General features: G+C 47.6%; 2 protein-coding genes across 6 annotated transcripts in view; one reads left to right on the forward strand and one right to left on the reverse strand.

The window, feature by feature from the left end:
• The first annotated feature begins 1,946 nt into the window (after positions 1–1,946).
• Positions 1,947–13,023, forward strand: SLC66A1 (solute carrier family 66 member 1). 5 transcript variants are annotated; one of them, XM_084821771.1, is made up of 10 exons: positions 1,947–2,090; positions 3,033–3,238; positions 4,109–4,180; positions 6,204–6,475; positions 8,033–8,162; positions 8,300–8,387; positions 9,275–9,432; positions 10,362–10,454; positions 10,637–10,822; positions 11,523–13,019. In XM_084821771.1, exons 4-10 carry the CDS (start codon positions 6,303–6,305, stop codon positions 11,619–11,621), a joined length of 927 nt encoding a protein of 308 aa, XP_084677897.1. In that variant the 5' UTR covers positions 1,947–2,090; positions 3,033–3,238; positions 4,109–4,180; positions 6,204–6,302; the 3' UTR covers positions 11,622–13,019. The 5 variants fall into 5 exon arrangements, with proteins under 5 accessions (XP_084677897.1, XP_084677893.1, XP_084677894.1 ...); XM_084821767.1 differs by lacking the exon at positions 3,033–3,238 and having other exon boundaries at positions 11,523–13,023; XM_084821768.1 differs by lacking the exon at positions 3,033–3,238 and having other exon boundaries at positions 1,947–2,138.
• A 2,492-nt stretch (positions 13,024–15,515) lies between these two features.
• CAPZB (capping actin protein of muscle Z-line subunit beta) overlaps positions 15,516–19,997 on the reverse strand; it is an 80,081-nt gene continuing 75,599 nt past the window's right edge. Inside the window, exon 9 of the mRNA XM_084821772.1 lies at positions 15,516–16,454. Coding sequence (XP_084677898.1) covers positions 16,367–16,454 — 88 coding nt within the window. The 3' untranslated portion in view covers positions 15,516–16,366. The remainder of the gene's footprint in view (positions 16,455–19,997) is intronic.

The following is a 19,997-nucleotide window of genomic DNA, read 5'->3' on the forward strand; positions in this document are numbered from 1 at the left end:
TTAAACAAAAACAACACGCTATTTCCATTTATTTCAGTGAAAGAGAGCTGAACGTGTGGCGCAATTCTCCCTTTCATTTGTTGTTGTTCCGTCGTGTCCAACTCTTCGTGACCCCGTGGACCACGGCACGCCAGGCCTTCCTGTCCTGCGCGCCCTCCCGGAGCGTCCCTTTCATTGCAAAGGCCTTATTAGGGCCATACCTTTATTAGGGCCAAGCCAAAGGTCACGACCCAGTGTACAAGCTTTTGAGTTCTCCAGAACTCTTCACCCGGCAAGGGAAGGCTGGGACACACACATGGCTCACAATCTTCAGAGCGAATGTGGGAGGAGGTTGCAGGCACTGGTATTTGGCTCTTCCAGGTGCTGTGACGGGTTTTGCCAGGATGACGAAAGGAACAAACAGTGGTTTATCTCCCACTTTGGAAAATCAAAACTCAGCTGTTATCAAAGGCACTAGCAGCACGCAATCCAAGTTTTCTTAGGCACAGGCCCCACTGTTTTTAATGGGCTTATCCCACATTAGTATAATGTATACCTATTTACTTGGGAGTAAGGCCCGTTGAACTCAGTGGGTCTTGCTTCTCTGTGGACATGCATAAAACAACACTAGAAGAAGGGCTTAACGATGGCTGAATCATACCCCCAATATTGATTTATTGATTTATACATGTCTACGTACATACATTACAATTTATAGGCCGCCCGATAACCAACATTTTCTGGGCCAGTTACTGGGATGGAAACAAACGAAATGGCAATAAAATGGCAATAAAACAACAAAATACATCCAAGATGGCACTACTGTAAAAAGACAGGTCACTTTAAACACACAGGACAAAAAAGAAACCTTTTCAGCATGATAGATAGTTAGATGTCACTATCATTTTATTTTATGGGATTTTATTTTGCAAGCCATCTTGGAAGAGCTTCTGCACTTAAAAGTCACCTTAGAAATACTTTACATAAATAAATTATACTAATATAATAAATATACAAACAATAGGTGCACAGAATGACATGCAGATAATTAACCTCCTCCACCTTCTTTAGGGTTTCCACCCAGCCAGGATTTTTGCACTGATCAGACCAGAATTTCATCCTCTGGACCGAGTAAGCCGAACTAGACAACGTCAAGCCAGGAAGAAAAAGGAAAAGAAGGAAAAGAAACCAGTTGATGTGTCCAGTGTTTCTGATGTTAATCCTTACTGTCCGTAAAAGGTGTTTATAAGAAAGAAAGAAAGAAAGAAAGAACACTTTGTATGTGCTCAGAGACATACTTTATTATCATCATGATCATAAGTGTAAATCCAGAAAGAAAAAGGAAAGAAACAGTGGATGTGTCCAGTGTTTCTGATGTTAATCCTTACAGTCTATAAAAGGCATTTATTTACAAGAAAGAAAGATGAAACACTGCACATGCTCAGAGACTTACTGCATTATCATCATGGACTCGATGGCCTTGTAGGCCCCTTCCAGCCCTACTATTCTATGATTCTGTGATCATCATGACATAACTGTCACAGTTGCACACAATTGTGTGACGACGCAATCCTAGCCATGTCTACTCGGAAGTAAGCCTATTGTTTTCAACGTAGCTTACTCCCAAGTAAGGGCATATAGGATCGCAGCCCGAATCTCACGCAGCAAAAGCGAACAGCCTTGGTTTGCACCTGGGAAAAATCTAGCAAATGGGAAATTGATGGCCACCAGCGCACAAGGCGCTGAGCAGAATAAGAGCAGCGGCGAGGAAGACAGAGCTCTGCCCCGAAGAGATGACTAAACGCGGACCGGGGTTCGCGCTTCCCCCGCCGGGCAGCTCTCCCGCCGTCCCCGCGAGCGGCGCCGGGCCGGCCCGCTTCCAGCCCTCCTTCTCCGGGGCGGGATCCGGAGTCAGGTGACGGGGCTGCGTCGGCAGGCGAATAAAGGAGCGCGCCCCCTCGCCCGGCGCCGCGGGGTGGAGCTGTGGCCGGGCGAGACAGCGCGCTCGCGGTCAGCGTCTGAACAGCTGCAATCCGGTTTATGAGGGGGGCGAGCCGAAGACGGCGAGCAGGGGCGGAAGCCCGCGGCCCCTTCGGGAATAGAGCGCTGCTGTGAGCTGAGTTTCATTTATAGCCTCTCCAAAATTGGGTGTCCTCCAGGTGTGTTGGACTACAGCTCCTAGCATGCTAGCTGGGGGATGCGGGGAGTTGTAGTACAACCCAGCGGGGGGGGGGGGGGCGGTTGGGGAAAGCTGCCGTGGAGCACTAACAGCTTGCCGTGGGTTGCTGTGTTGTTGTTGTTGGTGGTGGTGATGATGATAATAAATGCCGGGGTTTAAGAGAGTCTGGGGGCTGCTGTAGGAGCAGCGAGCCCTCCTCCTAGAACCGCGGAAAGCTTGGGTGTGGTTCCTCTTTCCCTGAAAAGGCAAAGGTGCTCTGTGCGTCCTCAGAGGTGCTGTTGATCTTTCCTACGCCCCAGGGCAGGAAGAGAGAGATACTGAGGCCTGGTTATATATATATAGATATGCTCTGAATGAAACCTTTGAATGGGGGTTCGTAGGGCGCAACCTTCACTGATTCTGCTATAGAGAGAGAATGGGATCTCAAAGGGTTTGGGGAGGGGAGGGGAGGGGAGGGGAGGGGAGGGGGAGAAAGAAGGACACTCGGCCTCTTGTTACGCCTAGTTTTCTTTTCAGGGCTTAACGTTGAGCCCCCAAACTTGCTTTACTTTCCGGACCTCCATCCTGGAGCATGAAAAGTAATAATAAACATGTATAGTAATGGTGAATAAATACTGATTGATGAGAATACTTCTGTCTCAATATTATATAAGCAGTTCCCACTAAAATGGATAGATAATACAGTGTAAAAACAATATAAAACAATACTTTTTTTTTTTTTAATGTGGCGTAATAATAAACAAGAGTTTCTCCGAGCCTGTGCAGACTATATCACTCCCCCTTGCTCACCGTCAGTCCAGGAGTTGCATCCCCAGTGCTCTGCTAAGAGATCCCTCCCGGGAAAGGTGATCTGGGTTGCCCGGATTGTTTTCAGCTTGCTTCCACGAGGGATGCCAAGACATCCGGCAGGGCAACTTCGGGCCTTGTGGTTATTAGCCACCAGAGCTGTGACTGAGCCAGTGATGGGCTAATCTCCTAAACTGCTGCTCCTTCCACCTGCCTTGGCGCCAAGAGAGACATGGAAGAGTTCCAATGCAGTCCTGCTGTAAGCCCATGACGTTCAATGGGGCTTGCTCCCGAGTAAGTGGGGTATAGGATTGCAGCCATGGTAGAATTTCTTTCAGCTTGCAGAGCAGGGGGTCCCTTCAGCTGGTTGGACTTCAGTTCCCATCAGCCCAGCCGGCCTGGCCTGTGATTGGGGTTGATGGGAGGGGTAGCTCAGCAACCTCTGGAGGGCCAGTGGTATCCCAGCCCTGTTCTATGGGGAAAAGATCCACAGCCATTCCTTAGGTGCGGCCACTGGGATACGGTTTTGTCTGGAAGTTCAGCAATTGGACCAAATTATTTTTAAACATCACAGAGAAAATAAATCGGCCAAGCAAGCTGCAGCAAGGGCAGTGCAAATGTGTGGGTGTAAAATGAAACCAGAACAGGGAAATAAGAATATTATTTATAATATTATTATAAGAGAGCTTCGGCTATTGGGCGGTATAGAAATGAAATAAATAAATAAATAAATAAATATTAGGAAATATTATACTTGGTTTCTTGTGATGGTTTCTTTTGTAAGTGTAATTTGCTTTGGGGACCGCTCTTCGCTGAAAAGCAGGGCACAAATAAGAGAAAAAGTTCCTGGGCTTCATCTTATTTGGGGGTTCTGTTATCTGACCTAGGAAGCTCATCCCCAAAGGCCTGGGTATGGATTCTCCAGTGATTAAAAGTGTGAGGCACTCTGTCTATGCTCAGAGATGCTCTTGGTCACTCACATGCTCCATGGCTGGCTTGCAAAATAGGTTCTGGAGCCCATGCCCTGGCTGTGGTGATGCTCTGAACATAACCTTTAAAATGGATGTTGGTAGGCGGTAATTAAAATATATATATATATATATATATATATATATATATATATATATATATATAAATAAAATGGGGACTTTTTTTTTTTCGCAGGAAGGGTAAAGTGTCGTGCTTTGCTTTCCAGAGTGCCAGCCAGTCTTTATATAGGACTTCATTTGAAAAATGGTGTGTGTGTTGAAGTTTATTAAATAGTTTTTTATATTATGTTACAATGTTGCATTTTCATGGCTTTTAATCTTCATAAACTTCCTTGAGAGCTTTGGCTACTGGGTGGTATAGAAATGTAATAAATGGAAATGAATTGAATGGGGCTAAAATCCCCAGCACTCGTTTTTCATTTCTGGAACTCAGTGCAGGAGCAGATCATGTTAAACAAGAGTACCTCTGAGCCACAAGCAAAGTGGTTTTCCGCCTCCTTGCTCACAACTGACCCTGCTTTCTGTCCCTCCCCTGCAAATCTGGGAGTAGGGGGGTTGAGAGTTCTGTGCGAAGTATGTAGAAGCGATAGAGGCTTGAGCCCCAGTAACATCTCCCCTTTAGAGGCAGACCAGGGTGGCACATCCCTCTCCAGCAAAATAGATTCCTCCCCCCCCCCCCCCCGGCATTCTCATCACACCTCAGTTTCATTGTTGCAACTGGTATCTTGCACTGAGGAGCCTGTTCCCACACTCTCCATTCAACCATTACTTTGTTTGCAAACTTAAAACTAGAAATTAGGGTTGGGATTTGAGTTCTAATCCATCCCTGCTCCCAGGAAACTCTCGCCGGCTTTGCAGTTCAGGTTGGCGGTTCTTTGTCCTCAGTTTCCCTTTGACCTATAAAATGGGAGACGGCTTACTTTGCTCATCCGAAGAAGAAAACCTTCACCAGAGCCTTCCTCTCAGACAAATATTCTGAGAGCAAAACAGGTCATGGGGAAAATTCTGAAGTCGTGTCCCCCCCCACCCCCGATTTACAGACACCCAAGTGACTCACTTGGGGGGGGGGAGGTCTGGCAGTTGTTTTTCTGCTCTTGTCTCAACTCCACATCAAAAAAAATCCTATCTCTTGACTTGCTGATAAAAAAATAAAGCGTCTTTGGAAAACCAAACAGTGACGTAATAAAACAATTTTTTGCTGATACGATGCTTCCTCACAGATCTGTTTTGGAAAGATTACATGCTGGGTAGGTGATTTCTTGAAAGCTGAACTCCTTTTTTTTTTAATGGAATTATTTCCACATCTTTGACTAGGGGATTGCCACTCTAAACTCTTTGCAAAGCTGAGAAGGTTTTTCAGGGTTATGACAGCCCTCATGTGCCTCAGTCACATGAGAAATGTCGTGAATGAAAGTCCAGCTAACCTGGCATCCTGTTTCTGATGGCGGACAGCTACACAAGCAGGGTCTAAAGGAGATTAATCTTCCCTTCAAGCTATGTAGTATGCACAGGTACACTACCTTTGAACAGGGAGGTTCTGTTTAGCTCTAATGGCAAAGGGGCCATTGATAGACCCATCCTTTAAAAAAAAAAAAAAATTGACCTTAGAACTGGAAAAGTGAGACAGATGTGTGGGCCATGGCTGGCTACAAACCGCAACCAGTTTCGACACCTGTTTAATCGTTGCATCTCCCAAATATGTGCATTTCCTTAAAGCAGCCTGATGCCCTCCAGATGTTTGGACTACAACCATTGGCCAAGCAGGCTTGGGCTGATGGGAGTTGAAGTCCACGTTGGGGAAAGCTGCATTAAAGAGGGATTAGATGTGTTTTGATCAGTTCCAAAAACCATCACCAAACAGCAATTCCCAGCCTGCTTTGGGGAAAGTCATGACTGTTAAGCTAATAGCAAACCAGTTGTAGTTCATGTAAGTGAACCCAAGGCCATGGCTGAGGTTAGACTTGAACTCGGGTCTGTTCCATAATATTTCCTCAACTATTGCCACCACCAGCCATCCCAGTACAGAGGGAAATGAGATGGGAAGCGGGACCATTCCACCATCCCTGTTGAAAGACTTCATTTTTTTCCTCTATCCTCCTCATTCTTTTTCCTTGTGTGTCGATTATAAGCCTGTAGGCAGGGACCATCCTGTTAAGCTGATAGTTTATAAGCTGCTCCCGGAATCTTTTTCACTGAGGAGCATGAGGAAAAAATAAAATATTGAAATAAATATTTTGCTTTTCTGTGGTCTCATTTCTTGTCCTCAACAGGTTCATGCTTCAGCCATGGACAAATCCGTAGGCTGGGTGTGACTTCCACAACTGTACTTAGCCGCGATCCCCGGGACAGCCCCCGCTTACGCAGCCGCGATGGACGCCAGTTCTTGGAAGCTGAGTCTGCCGAGCCAGAATGTCTCCAGGTGCCCCAACGGTTCCCGGTGGGTGATGGAGGTCTTCCACGAATGCGCCCAGGATGGCTGGGATGTAGCCAGCGTGGCGCTAGGCCTGGTTTCCATCATCTGCTTTGCTGCGGCTTCTTTCCCGTAAGTCGAGGGCTGGTTCCTCTCTGGGCATCTGGGGCAGTCTGAGGGGAGGCCGTGCCTGCCCTCGATGGGGGAGTCCAGGAGGGGTGATCTGGGTACTGATTCTTCGCTGCTGAACAACAGGCAGATCTGTGGTTGCTAACCAGCCCATGACAAAACTTTTGGAGAAGTGAGTCATTTCCTGGCCTCAGGAAACTGCGGAATGTGGTTCTGCCGCTCCTTGGTGCTTGAGGCCGTTAGAAACAGATTCACGCACCATCCTAAAAACCATCCACTTCCCAAAACCGATGCTGTAATATCTGTAAAACAGTCAGCAGCCTGAAGAAAGCTGTCTTTCTGTGCTGGCAGCTCCATCTAAACCAGGGCTAGCAAGCCAGATGTTTTGGCCTACAACTCCCATCTGCCCTGGCCAGCATAGCCAATACAGGGGAATGATGGGAGTTGTAGGCCAAAAAAACTTCTGGAGAGCCCTGAGGTTGCTCACCCGTCACCGAAACATCTTTTGCATTTGTCCCCTGCTCTTCGTGGGATCGTGCCATCGGAAGGGGGAAACCTGCATCAGGACTGTACCACGACTGAGTGCAGATGCAATTAACTGCTCCCCCTTAAAAATAAAAATTGCCCAGAGGACACCTTGCATGTCAGGGAGAGGCTATGCTAGAATCTTGGGACAGGGTTAGGCAACCGTGGGCTGTGGTTGGATCCCAACTCCAATCATCCCCAGCCAGCAGTGCCCATTGCTGGGGTGATGGGAGTTGTAGTTAAAAATGGCTATTGTGGACGGAATTGTTTTTAATGGCATATTTTAAATCTTTGTATGGTTACTGCAGTTGAAATTTGTAATAGTATGTTTAAATGTGATTTTTAATATTTATATGTGAACCACTTAAGATATTTTATTATATTAAGCAGCATATAATTATTGCTAATAAATAAACATCTGAGGACTCAAGCCTGGGAAATGCAGCAAAGATCTACGGCCATCCTTTGCTGTGTTGTTCCTAAGCTTTAGGATTCTCCATGTCCCTTGTGCGACTTTTGCACAAGGCTCTGTACTTCCAAGGTCATCTAGGCTAGCAAATTGTGCAGGGAGAAGCGAGCATCGGCTTGCAAATGTGGCCGAATCCTTCCCTCTATTTCCAGCATTCATGGTGTGAGTGCCAATGCCTGTGCAGCCAGGATGGCAGCACCCCCAGGATTGTAGAAGTACAAAAACCCTTTTGTGTGTGTGGCAAGGGAACCCTAAGAAGGAAACTCCAAAAACAGCCCAACTAGGACTGAGTGTGTTTAGTGGGGATAGAAGTCTGGCTGACTGCTGAAAGTGGGAGGAGAAGGGGAATGAAGCACTCCATACTGCAACATCTTGCTGCAGATCTCACCCCTCTCTGTTTACTACCCCTGCATGCACATGTGTCTGTTACCTCCAAGGAAAAAGGAAAAACAACTGGGGGGGGGTGTTGGTCACTTCGAGATAATTTACTCGCCACAGGTGACTGAGCAAGGGTTGAAAACAAGCCTGCTCTGAACGCTGCCTTTCCTCTTGACTGTTTCCCACAGCCAATTCTACCTGGCCTGTAAAACAGGAATTATGGACCAGGCGCTGTCAATCTACTTCCTCTTAGGCTGGCTGGGAGGGGACTCTTTAAACCTGATCGGATCTTTCTTGGCCAACCAGCTGCCACTGCAGGTAAGAACATGAAGACGAACCATGTGTTGAATTTGGCCTCTTGCTTCGGACTGCGGACACATTCATGTCATAGCCTGGGCACAGAATTTTTAGCATGAAGTCTGCAGTGCTGCCATTGCTGCTTTCTCCTCCCGTAGGTGTACACGGCCATCTATTACGTCCTGGCGGACTTGCTCATGATCTCTCTCTACCTTTACTACAAAATGAAGAACCAGGACAGGAGATGTAAGTTACAATCCACTAACGCCACCCAGGAAAGACGGATTTGCAAAATGTAACAAATGTTTTTTATTTTAATTTTGAAGCTTATCTACCCTGCCTGTATTCCCAAGGAACATCCCTAAAACAATTCACCTGAGTTGGGGCTTAGCACCAGAACCAGTTTTAGTACTCGGGTTCAGCCAGGGAGCATATTAACTGCAAACTGGCTTGTCTTTGGGCATGTACAGAGTTCCTTTCTGTTCTACTTTGCAGCAATTAACTACTAAGAGACATTATAGGGGCCGTGTTTTCCTGGAAGGCCATATAACCCCTCTTCCCCCTTCAGCGACCTCCCCCTCAATTTCCAGGGTGAGGAGCAGGCTGTAGTTTCAGTGGTGAGCAAAATGCACTCTATACATGCTCTGAAGCACACTTGCTTAATTGTCTTCAGAGCTAAAGGCGAATTTTTTTTCCTGAGAACAGAGTGCTTGGCCTCCTCATCTGTTCTTATCAAAGTTTGAAAAAGATCCTTCTTGTAAATTATTACTCCAAACAACTTCCTGTCTGGAGATAATCTGTATTTCATTTTCACTTCCAAATATTTCACTTTGTAAAGTTTAGATCCTGGATATTATGCTGCTATTTCTATGGGATTGATTGAAAGTGGAACTTCTGCCGGGGTGCTTCAGATTCCCTCTCCACTTTGTTTTGCTTCCCCTTTAATGGATTCACAGAAAGCCTTGCTCCAAACTGCTTTCTTGAGGTTACTATAAAAAAACAGTATAAAAGGGGGGTTTTGTCAGCTGATTTTTAATCACAGACACAACCCACTTGAACAGGAAATTGAGATGGGGACAGAGACTCTAACAGATGCGATTTATCTTAATTAACTTCTCCCCTTCTTTCCTCAGTTTCTGCATCCATTAATGCTATCTTTGCATTCATTTTCGTGGGATCAGTGTCAGCGACATCCTTGCTCGGTGAAGCCCCCTCTCGGCTCGGGGACGGAACCACAGCGTTCAAAGGGAGGACGCTGCTGTCTTCTGAGGATGATCAACCCGGATGGGAGGCGAGTCCCTTGCTTTAAAACAGGGGCGTTGAACCTCTTTCAGCTCGAGGCCCAAATTCCAGCTCAGAGCAGCTCTTGGGGGCCGCATTCCGGTGGAGCTAGGGCTGATTTTTGACCGAATTCAGTTGAACTTGTTGCAAATAGTAAACCTAATCTGGATGCTGTTGCCAGTCCCATCATAGGACCCCTTTGCGCTTGCTAGCATCAGCCATGGACACACACTGGGCAGTAAGGGAGGCGCAATGGGACAATCGATCCCTTTATGTCCAGTGTTCAGGCATGAGTGCCGATGCTTATGTAGCCAAAACAGTGTGCGCGCGCACACACAAGGGAGGAAGGCTTGGGGGAACGCCAAAGTTTGCAGAAATACAACTCCCCCCCCCCCCAGAAAAAGAGCCCGGTGAGAATTGGGCATGCTCAGTGACCACAGAATGTGGAGTGTCTGGTGGGAAAAATGGAAAACGGGAGGGTGGGGAGATGCCATGGAGTCTCCTGGAAAATGGCATGGGTACCTGGCTGGCATCCTGAAAGGGAGAATTTCACCCTGCAGCATTTTAGTGAACATCCCACACGTTGTATGCTGACTGCACTACACAGGGGGAAACTTCACGACAAAGTGAGCAATCCCTTCTTGTTCTACTGTGGTTATTCATTCCTACAAATATACCCCATGGGACCAGGAGTGGGAGGTGGTGAATACTGGGCAGAGGATTAATCAGTGAGAGAGCATGCTGTAGTTGCATAGCTGTTTTGCTGCGCGTGGGTGCATTTGAGAGAAAACGGTGACAAAAGTACAGCGGGGACATGAGTGGCCAGATTTCCCCGCGACAGATTTCTGTGTGTTTTACCCTCGGTCTGGATTCCACATCCACCTCGGTGCTCTTTGGACTCTTCCAAGGCATTCCTTAAAGCCTCCGTGTCTTCCACAGCCTTTCACCAAGAAAGAAATCATCGGCTTCGTGATCGGGTCTGTTTCGGCACTGCTGTACCTGCTTTCCCGGCTCCCTCAGATCTACACAAATGTAAGGGTGGCTCAGTGGCAGCTCCTTTTCCGAGCCAGATTAGGAGAGGGCCTTGATCAAAGGACAGGGAGCCATTCCTGACTGTTGGCGCGCCTGTATTGAATGCGGAAGGCACTGTGCATGTAAAAAGTACTACGTATGCTCCTTGGTCATCTAGTGTGTTGTTCTTATCCACCTTGTAGTTCAAGAGGAAATCAACCAGTGGCATCTCATATACCCTCTTTGCTCTGGTGATGCTTGGGAACACGTTGTACGGCCTCAGCGTCATAATAAAAAACCCGGACCCGGGCCAAACCAAAGGCAGCTACATCATCCACCACCTCCCTTGGCTGATTGGCAGCTTGGGCGTTCTCTCTCTCGATGTGGTTGTATCCTTTCTTCGGGATGAAAATACAAGGGCTGTGTTGGTTTCTGGACTTCCTGTGCCAAGCACTATGAAATCCTACAGGCAGTGCGGTGTAGTGGTTACAGCCTTAAACATTTGCATAGGGCAGCCTGGGTTCAGCTACACCGGTTTACAGGGTGACACTGGGCCTAAACTACCTTGCCGGGCTGTTAGATGTTTGTGTGGGGGTGGGGGCTGTGTGTGTAACCATCTCTGCCACATGAGCTCCTTAGAGGAAAGGTAAGGTAAAAATACTACTAGTCATACTAGTAATAGTAGTAGTCATTCAGTGTAGACGTTATGCAAATTATGAATACTGCTGTAACTTTTTAAAAGTGCTCCTCGTAATCCTTACTTCAGCCTTGTAAGACAGATCAATATTAACACAGCTGGGACCTCCAAATAGGAGTGCTTTTGCTCCCTTGGACATGCTGACATGCCCTTGTTCTTGATGGCCCTCTTTTAGCTCCAGTCCTATTGGCACTCGCCAGCCAAGTTTGGTATTAGAAGGCCTGATATATCTTATGAAGCTGCCTCCATATGATGTCAGACCATTTCCATGAATTTGTCTGATCCTTAAAACGCACGTGTGTGCGCGTGCGCACACGCACAGAAATATTTTGTTGCCAAGCCTGGAACCTGCTGTTCCAGTTACGGAAACGGACCTTAACTCTTGAACTCAGATTTCCTTCCAGTTCCTTGCCTACCGTCAAAAGAGGATGCCACTGCTCGAAGAGAGAGACCCGCTGCTTGGCAAACCAGAGGAACCTCTCGAAAGCTGACAGACGTGATCTTGAGCAAATGTTGAAGGATGGAGGCGCTGACCAAAGAGATCCCTGGCGGAGGGATTCTACACTTCCTGACTTTGGAGAGATCTGATCTCTTCTTTCTGCGGAACAGATCCGGTTCCAAAGGACAGCCTTTGGAAATGGGTCTCCATGGCTCTTAATGGACAATGGTTCTATTTAAAATGGGGTTTGGGGGCAGGGGGAGAAATGAATCCAACAAAAGCCAAACTGAGGAATGAAAAGTGTTTTGCTTTGCTGTGACCTTTCAGAACTGGAACTGAACCTTTCCCTCCCCACTTCCCTGCTCAAAATGGGGAAATGCAATTCTTGAAAAGGATTGGGAGTATAAATGGGAATTCACTACCTGCAGCTGCTAGTTTCAGCTACCTCTTCATAACGGAGTTTATCTCCCTTCACCTGTCGGGTTGCCTGTGAAATACCTGTGTATTTCATCACAGACCAGTTGTAAAAGGGAAAGGGTCAACACAGCTGTTCTTGTGCATGCATGGGGCACTCCCTTTCAATGGGCATTTTAGTGGTACAATTAAATGGGGGGAATAAACCCCTTAACCAGTGCATCTGTGTTCCTTTTCCTTTTGCAGAGGGAGTCCTTGCCTTCTGCAATCTTGCTACACTCTAAAAAAAAAGTTAGCTTTGGAGAGCATGGGTTCATTTATTGGCTGAACTGGTGCTGTTATAAATCCCTTCCGGTTTGCAAAGTTATGACTGCTACGGACATAAGAGGCAGCTCTCCTTGTCGATAGGAAGAAAGGTACACCCAAGTCCCGCAGAGGCTAACCAGATACTTCTGGAAAGTGTACAGGCTGGGCGCAAAGGCAATAGCTCCTCTTCCAGCGCTTGTCCCTAGCGTGTGGTGCTCAGAGGTAAACTACCTCTGTATGCAGCGCTTTGGTTCAGCTCCCCTTATCCTCATGTCCTTTGTAAAAGCCATCTCAGCTCGTAAGAGCCCAGTTGCATCTTGGGCCAGTTTCAAGAATTCTTATGAGATTGTCCTAGCCTCCTTCTAGGACTGGGATGTCACTGAACCTGGGGCATTCCACATGTGTTTTACCACTGAGCTGTACAATCCTTTCCATTTCAAACTTTCAAGCTATAGCCAGCCCAAACTGTACAGCTGAGTTCCCCTCTGTCCCAACTGCTGCAAAATGGCATTAAGAGACCAGTTGGTGCCGGTGGGGTTTGCTTGTTTCATCCTGGGAAGATCTTTACTCAGAGAGGTCTAGTGACTTAACTAAGCTTCACGCACATAAACGTAGACGGCAACTTGATTGCACAAAGTGCACAGAACACTGGTTTTGATGGATCCTGATGTACTACACTTTATTTTCCACTAAAAGTGCTTGAGGCAAGGCATTAAAGAGAGATTTCTACAGCTTGGTTCGGTGGATGCTTCGATTCAGCGGAGGAAATGCAGAGTCTTGGAATATGTACAGATTTTTTTTTTAAAGGGCAAGCTCTTGGATCTCATCACTGTGAAGCAGGGTTGGGGGACGTGTGGCTCTCCAGAAGTTCACAGAATCCTAGAGCTGGAAGGAGCCATTTAGTCCATCGAGTCCAACTCCCTGCTCAGGGCAGAAATCCAGTTGAAAGCATCCCTGCTTGAAGACCTTGAGGCAGAGAGCTGACAACCTCCCGAGGCAGTTAGTTCTGTTGACTGCTTGGGCATTTTTCCTGGTGTTCAACCAAAATCTGCCTTCCTGTAACTTAAGCCTGTTACTCCGTTTCCTACAGTCTTGGATCAGAGCGAACAGGTTGCAGCCCTCTTCTGTGTGACAATCCTGTAGGTGCTTTAGATATCCCCCCTTGGTCTTCGCTTCTCCAGGCTAAACATACCCAGTTCCTTCCATTTTTCCTCCTAGGACTTTGTTTTTAGTCCCCTGATCTTCTTTGATGCCCTTCTCTGAGCTTGTTCCAATTCATCTGAATCCTTAAGAGTGTGGTATCCAGAACTGGACATCGTATTCCAGGTGAGGTCTGACCAGCACAGAGCAGAGGGCAGTGATCACTTCCCGTGATGTAGAAACTGTACGTCTATCGATGCATATTCTTGGACTGCAATTCCCATCATCCCTTGCCACTGGCTATGCTGGCTAGGGCTGACGGGAATTGTAGTCCATCAACAGGTGGACAGGGACGAGCCCCCCCATCCTTCCTGCTGAGGTGTGTTTGAGGAGTGTGAGGGATGAAATGTCAGAAGGTGAGCTGGAACTGGGCTGTGAATAGGTCTTTTAAATCCTGCTTGGGGCTAGCAAACCCAACACGGAGGGAGAGAAAAAAGTTATTGTGTGTGTCACATCTGAGATGGTGAGCCACTCTTTTTAAACCGCACTCTGCCACCTAAAGGCGAGGGGCCGTAACCCGGTGGCTGAGTGCCCGTTTTGAATTCCAAAGGTCCCAGCCATTTCAGTTAGAACAGTGGTGCTGAGCCTCATACACACAGGCCAAAACCCAGCCTGTTGGAGTTCCCCAGAGGGCCACATTCCCCTGGGGCCACCCCCTTTTTGGTGCATTCCCCCCCATTCTAAATGTCTTGGTTACAATCAGTAAGAGCTTTAAGCTTAAATAAACTGGTATATCTGGCCCTACCCCTTTTGACTTCCAGTGCACCCACTCCTGGAAAGCATCCCCCAAGAGCTTCTCTCAAATTCAGCCCTCAGGCTGAAAGAGGTTCAACACCCGTGAGCTAGACGGATCTCAAGTCACAGGTGATGGGGAAGGTTCCTTTGCTGGTCAAGACTGGACAATACTGGGCTGGATGGACAACAGTCTAACATGGTAGAAGGTAGCTTCCTATGTTCTCAACTTGTTTTTTATTTAAACGTCTATACCAATGTTAGCATCCCCAGGATGGCTTGCACCATAAACACACAGGTAACAACATCTGAAAGCACAAGACAGCAGATAAAAACGTGGGGCAAGAAAATCAACCATTAAAAGCCTGGAAAATAAGTTGGGTGCTGAAAAGGTAGCCAAGTAGGGGCCAGGTAAGTCTCTCAGCTGGGTGGTAGGGGGGGAGGGGGGAAGAACTCCAGAAATAAGTCACCACCATTGAGAAGACCCTCTTCCCTGGACACACCTGGAGGTGAGCCTCAGATGACGGTTGTAATACAGCCTTCCCCAAACTGGTGCCCTTCCGACTACAACACCCATCTTCTCAGTCAGCCAGGTTGGGGAATGGCTGTCACAATGGACGGACAGGCCAACATGGAGGCAGGAGTTCCTTTGCGTACCTGGCCCCAAGCTACGCAGGGTTTAAATGTAAGTACCTGCACCTTGAATGGTGCTCAGAAATGGGACTGCTAACCAGGATGCAGGATTCCTCCTGAACGCAGGATTCAACCTTTCTTTAAAGTAGGATTTTAATTTATTAAAGGACTGAGCACTCCCAGCTCTTTCAAGGGCCATAACGTGCTAGTAAAACATTGGTCATTAATACAGGGGTGCTGAACCTCTTTCGGCTTGAGTGCCGGATTCAGTTTTGGAGAATCTCTCAGGCCACATACCAGGGGCGGGCGGGGCCAAAGGCAGAAAGGGGAGGGGCCAGAACACCAATAATACAAGCATATTGTAGCTTGAAGCGGTTACTGCCAGCAACAAAGCCATTGGAGAGGCATTTCACCTTTTAGAATGGGAAAGAAACAGCACCAAAGCCAAGAGACCAACAAACTGGTGGTTGGGGGAACGGAGGCGGGGCCGGGGGAAGGAGGCGTGGCCACCTGGGGATCACCAGAGGGCCAGATTTGGCCCGAGCACCTGAAGGTCTGCACCTCTGCACTAATGGTTGCAGCCATCCAACACACGAATCAACCCAATGTAAGGATCAACGGACAGGGGAAGGGGGCAAAAACGGCGAACTGTCCAACATGGTTTTCATTTTTTTGCAATTTATTTCATTTTTTTCCTTTTAAGTATGGAGGCTCAAGTATAAGATGTAGATTCAATTTTAAGCGTTACAAATTAAAAAACAAAAACAAAAAACAACCAAAAATAACCAGTCTTTTTGCATTCCATAGAAATCAAAACAGGAAAAAAAGCACCTCACTATTCCCAATTGGAAAGCAGGACTCAGAAAATTTCTCACAGATCAGGGTGGGGTGGGGGGCAACTTCTGCACCCCTACCCCTTTCCCTACTGCCCCCACCCCCCCAGACATCCCCAAACACACATGGAACACATTTTCCAGGTTGTTGCTTTTTCTCTTTCACACACCACAGTATTTAATAAAGTTTTTTTTGTTTTACATTTTTTACACCAATGTAACAAAAGATGGAAAGAGGGCAGAGCTTAGTGAAAGGGGGCAGCGGGGAAACTAACAGAATGTCTGGTGGTCTGATGCATATAAATGTAAAGGCAGGAAAAGAAAGAGGGGGGCAAAAACAAAACGGAACCCCGACACCACCCCATGGATTTCTCTACTGAAATACCTTGCGAAGTTTTGATACTAGGATGGTGCAAATTAAGCCGCAAGAGACTGAAAAAAGTTTACACAGCTTTATTCATCGGAGGGCAGGGGCAGGGGAACTGAGGTGGCGCTCATGGTGGAAGAGCATCGTACGTGGGAAGTGACGGAGAAAAAGAGAAACCAGTGGCGGGCAGGTGGGAGGGTGCGAGGGAGAGAAAGAGAGAGAGAGAAAGGTTTTCTAAGAAAAGGAATCTAATGAGTGCATGGCATGTCTCGTTAGCATCGTCAATGGAGTATTTGTTTTTTGTGTTTTGTTTTAACTTTGCTGCTTTCTCTTCAAAGCCTCCACCAGGTCGTTCTTAAGAGCTTCTTGCTTTGATTTGTCCGCGAATGTCTGCACAGACCTGGGGGAGAAAAGAGGCAGAAGGGTTAAAAAGGGAAGATGGCCAAACGGCTGTTTTGGGCAGAAACGGAGCCATTCCCTCCTAAGATTTGTGCTGGCGGGAGATAAGAAAAGAAAGCCTATGCTATCTGGGGTCTGAGAGAGAAAAGCACTTTTGCCTGGTGCAGAGACCAAAGACCGAGAACACCCTGAAGCCGGGACTGGAAGCCCCAGATATTCTGCCTCCTTGGCTATGCAGCCGCACCTACTGTTCTGTCCTAACACTCCTTTCCTGTGGCACTGGGAAAGAAAGAATGCAACAAACGCAACCCAGCGGCATCAAACCAAGGGTCCATCAAGGGGTTGGGTCCTAGTGGGCTCACAGTCGCCTCTCTTGGACTAAGTTCGCATGATCACCAAGGGAAAATGAGCTGTGGTGGCTCATTTTCCCGCCCTGCAGATGCTGGTTGCGAGCCGCTAGTTAGCATAATTATGCACGCCAGGCGCCGTGACATTTAAGCCTGGCGAGGCTGGGAGGCTGGGGTGATTTGCAAGCCGCCCCGAACCCCACGGCTTTTTCTAGGGTTTCTGGTGGCTTGTGTACCACCCCAGCCACCCACCCCCACTGGGTCTGAATGTCACGACAACCCATGCCTGGCAAGGGCAATTATGCTCACTAGGGGGCTTGCAACAGGCACGTGCGGGGAAGGCAAATGAGCCACTGTGGCTTATTTTCCCTCCATGGTCGTACGAACTAGCTGTGGTGTATTTCTTACATTTTAAAAAGATTATTTTAAAACTGGGAGGCTGGCTTCCTGCAAAGCAAAGTGCCGCCTTCCACTGCCACCTTTACTTGGGTTCCAAAGAGAGATTTTGAGTTTTGGAGCTCAGACCCCACCTCTGCCCTTGGACTTAGGTTCTTGGGCAAGTTACTCTTGTGTTTCAGTCTCACCCGTTTGGCTTCTGGGAAAGGAGTGCGCTGTGACCAGTCATGGCAGCCATCTTCTGAATGGGCAAGCCCTGGCCCTGTGAGAGCGCCTGCAGCACACTTCCAAAATTCCAAATGTGCCTGCCAACCCAAAAAGATCAGGGGCCCTTGATCTAGGGTGCTTCCAGGCACGGCTTTTATCACACCACCATCCTGCTTCATTCACAAATTTTACAGGGGTTCAGATGTCACTGTCCTCCTCTAGCAACTGTTATCCAGAATTATCCTCTGAAAAATGGAGGTCCCATAAAACCAGTGATAGACCTATCCATCCACGGGCATTTGTCTTCTATTAGCTGACAATAATACAATAATGGTAGCAGCCAAGGGAGAATCCACCCATCCTTTCACACCTTCTTAGATTTCCCCCAACTTGATCAGGAACAACTTCCATGCTGCACTCAAGGGAGGGTTTGGTTACTTTCATAGACAAAACAAAGCCCCACGCACTTTTGCAGCAACGTTATCGCAGCTATTTTGGCAGGTTAAGCGTGTTTTCCCCCCCTGTCCGACTTCTCCCTCGCTTCTCAAGAAGCTCCGCCAGACACAGCTCAAGAGAATTCCTGCACCAACATTAGGAGCTTAAGGTGTGCAAGGTTAGGCCAGCCTGCGGTTAGTCACTCCCCCATGTAACCCTGAGCAGTTACAACTCAGAAAGAGCAGGAGTTTTAGAAGGTGGGGAAGAAGCATTTATTCATTTATTTTAAAGAGAAGAGTGCACAGCATATAAGAGCAGAGACGAACTTAAGCTCCAAAGGCAACTGGGGCTATCCAGGGAGTATTAATTTTCTTTTTTGGAAGGTCCACAACCAGCCACCAGAAGTTTTCTATTTTGTCCCTTGCAGAGGCAGGGAAAGGAACAAAATAGATACAAATGGCTTTAGGGAAAGAATCAATTAAACCTACTGGAACTTGGCTCCTCTGCTCCCATTACTGGACTTCCCAACCCGGCCCCAAACCCGCTGACAACTGCCGCTTGCAGCAGGCCTGTGTGTACTCCACGATTCACGACAGGGCAGAAAAAAAATAAGATTTTGGCTTCCGTTTAAAAAGAGACAGAGCAAGTTTTGAGATGTTGACATCTTTTCCCAACTGAGTGACTGCCAGATGTGCTGGACTACAACTCCCATCACTAACCATATTGGCTGGGAATTATGGGAGTTGCAGTCCAACACATTTCAAGAACACCTGGTTGGGGAAGACTGCCTCTTAAGAGAAAGTGGGGACAGTTCTGCAGTTAGATGCAATCAAATTTGTATCCTGGAGTATAACTCTGCAAAATTCCAGGGGGGTGGGGGTGGGATTTAAGTGTTGGATGCAGACCTTGGCATCTGAGAGCATCTCAGATTACATTCATTTTTTAAAAAGCAAGTTTCTGGTCCTCATGGCTGCGAGGGCAAGCTTGAAAAAATGGGGGTAAATTTTGCCGAAATCTCAGAGGGGAAGATTTCAAGGAGGTGGAATTTTAGCACCCCATGTAGCTCGTTTCTCCTCACAAGGTCAGCTAAGGATGCAATCCTATGCATGTTTGGACAGAAAAAAGTCCTACAACTCCCAGCATTCCCCAGCCAGAATGGCTGGCTGGGGAATGCCAGGAGTTGTAAACTTTTCTCTCTTTTTTTGGTCTAAACATTCATAGGATTTCACCCTAAATTAATTAAATCAAGCCAAAGAAGGCAGGCACCTTTGGAGCACTTCTAACAGTTGCCACATTCAGCTTTTTGTGCTGCAGGATTTGGGGTGGGTGGGTTTCCGGGCTGAGTACACACAGCCCTGGTCTCTGGCTGTGTTTTCTTGCCCCGCTGGTATACAAATCAGTAACAAAACCACACACGCAAACACACACAATCCTCGACATTTCAAGTGCAAGGAACTCCAACACGCAAGGCTTGGAAGAAGACGGAGAGAGCCCTAATTTATCCTTTTAAAGAAAACTGGGTCAGCAGCCCGCCAGAGTTAGGGGTTAGTTTGTGTGAAGACGGAGCTGAACATGCTCAGGTAAAAGCCGCTTTCTCTCGGCCAAGGTAAGTGTCGTTTTAGTGCCAAGTGGTGCACCTTGCAGGCTGGTTTTGGTGGTGGTGGGGGGTACCTGGGCCGGCCTAGTTATCCGGCTGAATGTACATCTGGCGTTGGGTCAACACTTGGGACAGCTCCCTCTGCAACTGCTTATACTTTTGGTTGTCAGGAATAGCATCAATAGATCTAGAGAGAGAGAGCAGGTGCAGAAATGGAAGAGGAAAGGAGGGGAGAGAACAGGTCAGAAGACGCCAGTAGAAGACGCGAAAGCAGGATTCCAGGAGTCGCTGAAGTTGCAAACGAGAACACAGAAGCTAGAGTAATCAAGAGTGGTGGTGGAAGAGGACCCAGGCAACAGCCTCACTGAAGGAGCAGCCAAAATACTCCTTCCAAAACTCAGAACTAGTTGATAGTGTAGCTGGGGGAGGGAAGGCAGGCTACTGCCAGAAATGGTAGCAAGGCGCCAAGTCACACAGAGCACTTCTTCTGCGAGGAAGTGTTCTGCCCTACCCTAGAGCTTGCCACCTGGTCAATGACTTGCCTTCATAGCATTAGTGTCAG

The sequence above is a fragment of the Heloderma suspectum genome, chromosome 15 (assembly GCF_057233095.1).
Source record: "Heloderma suspectum isolate Gila_16-S chromosome 15, 16-S_ref, whole genome shotgun sequence".
In the NCBI taxonomy this organism is placed as follows: domain Eukaryota; kingdom Metazoa; phylum Chordata; class Lepidosauria; order Squamata; family Helodermatidae; genus Heloderma; species Heloderma suspectum.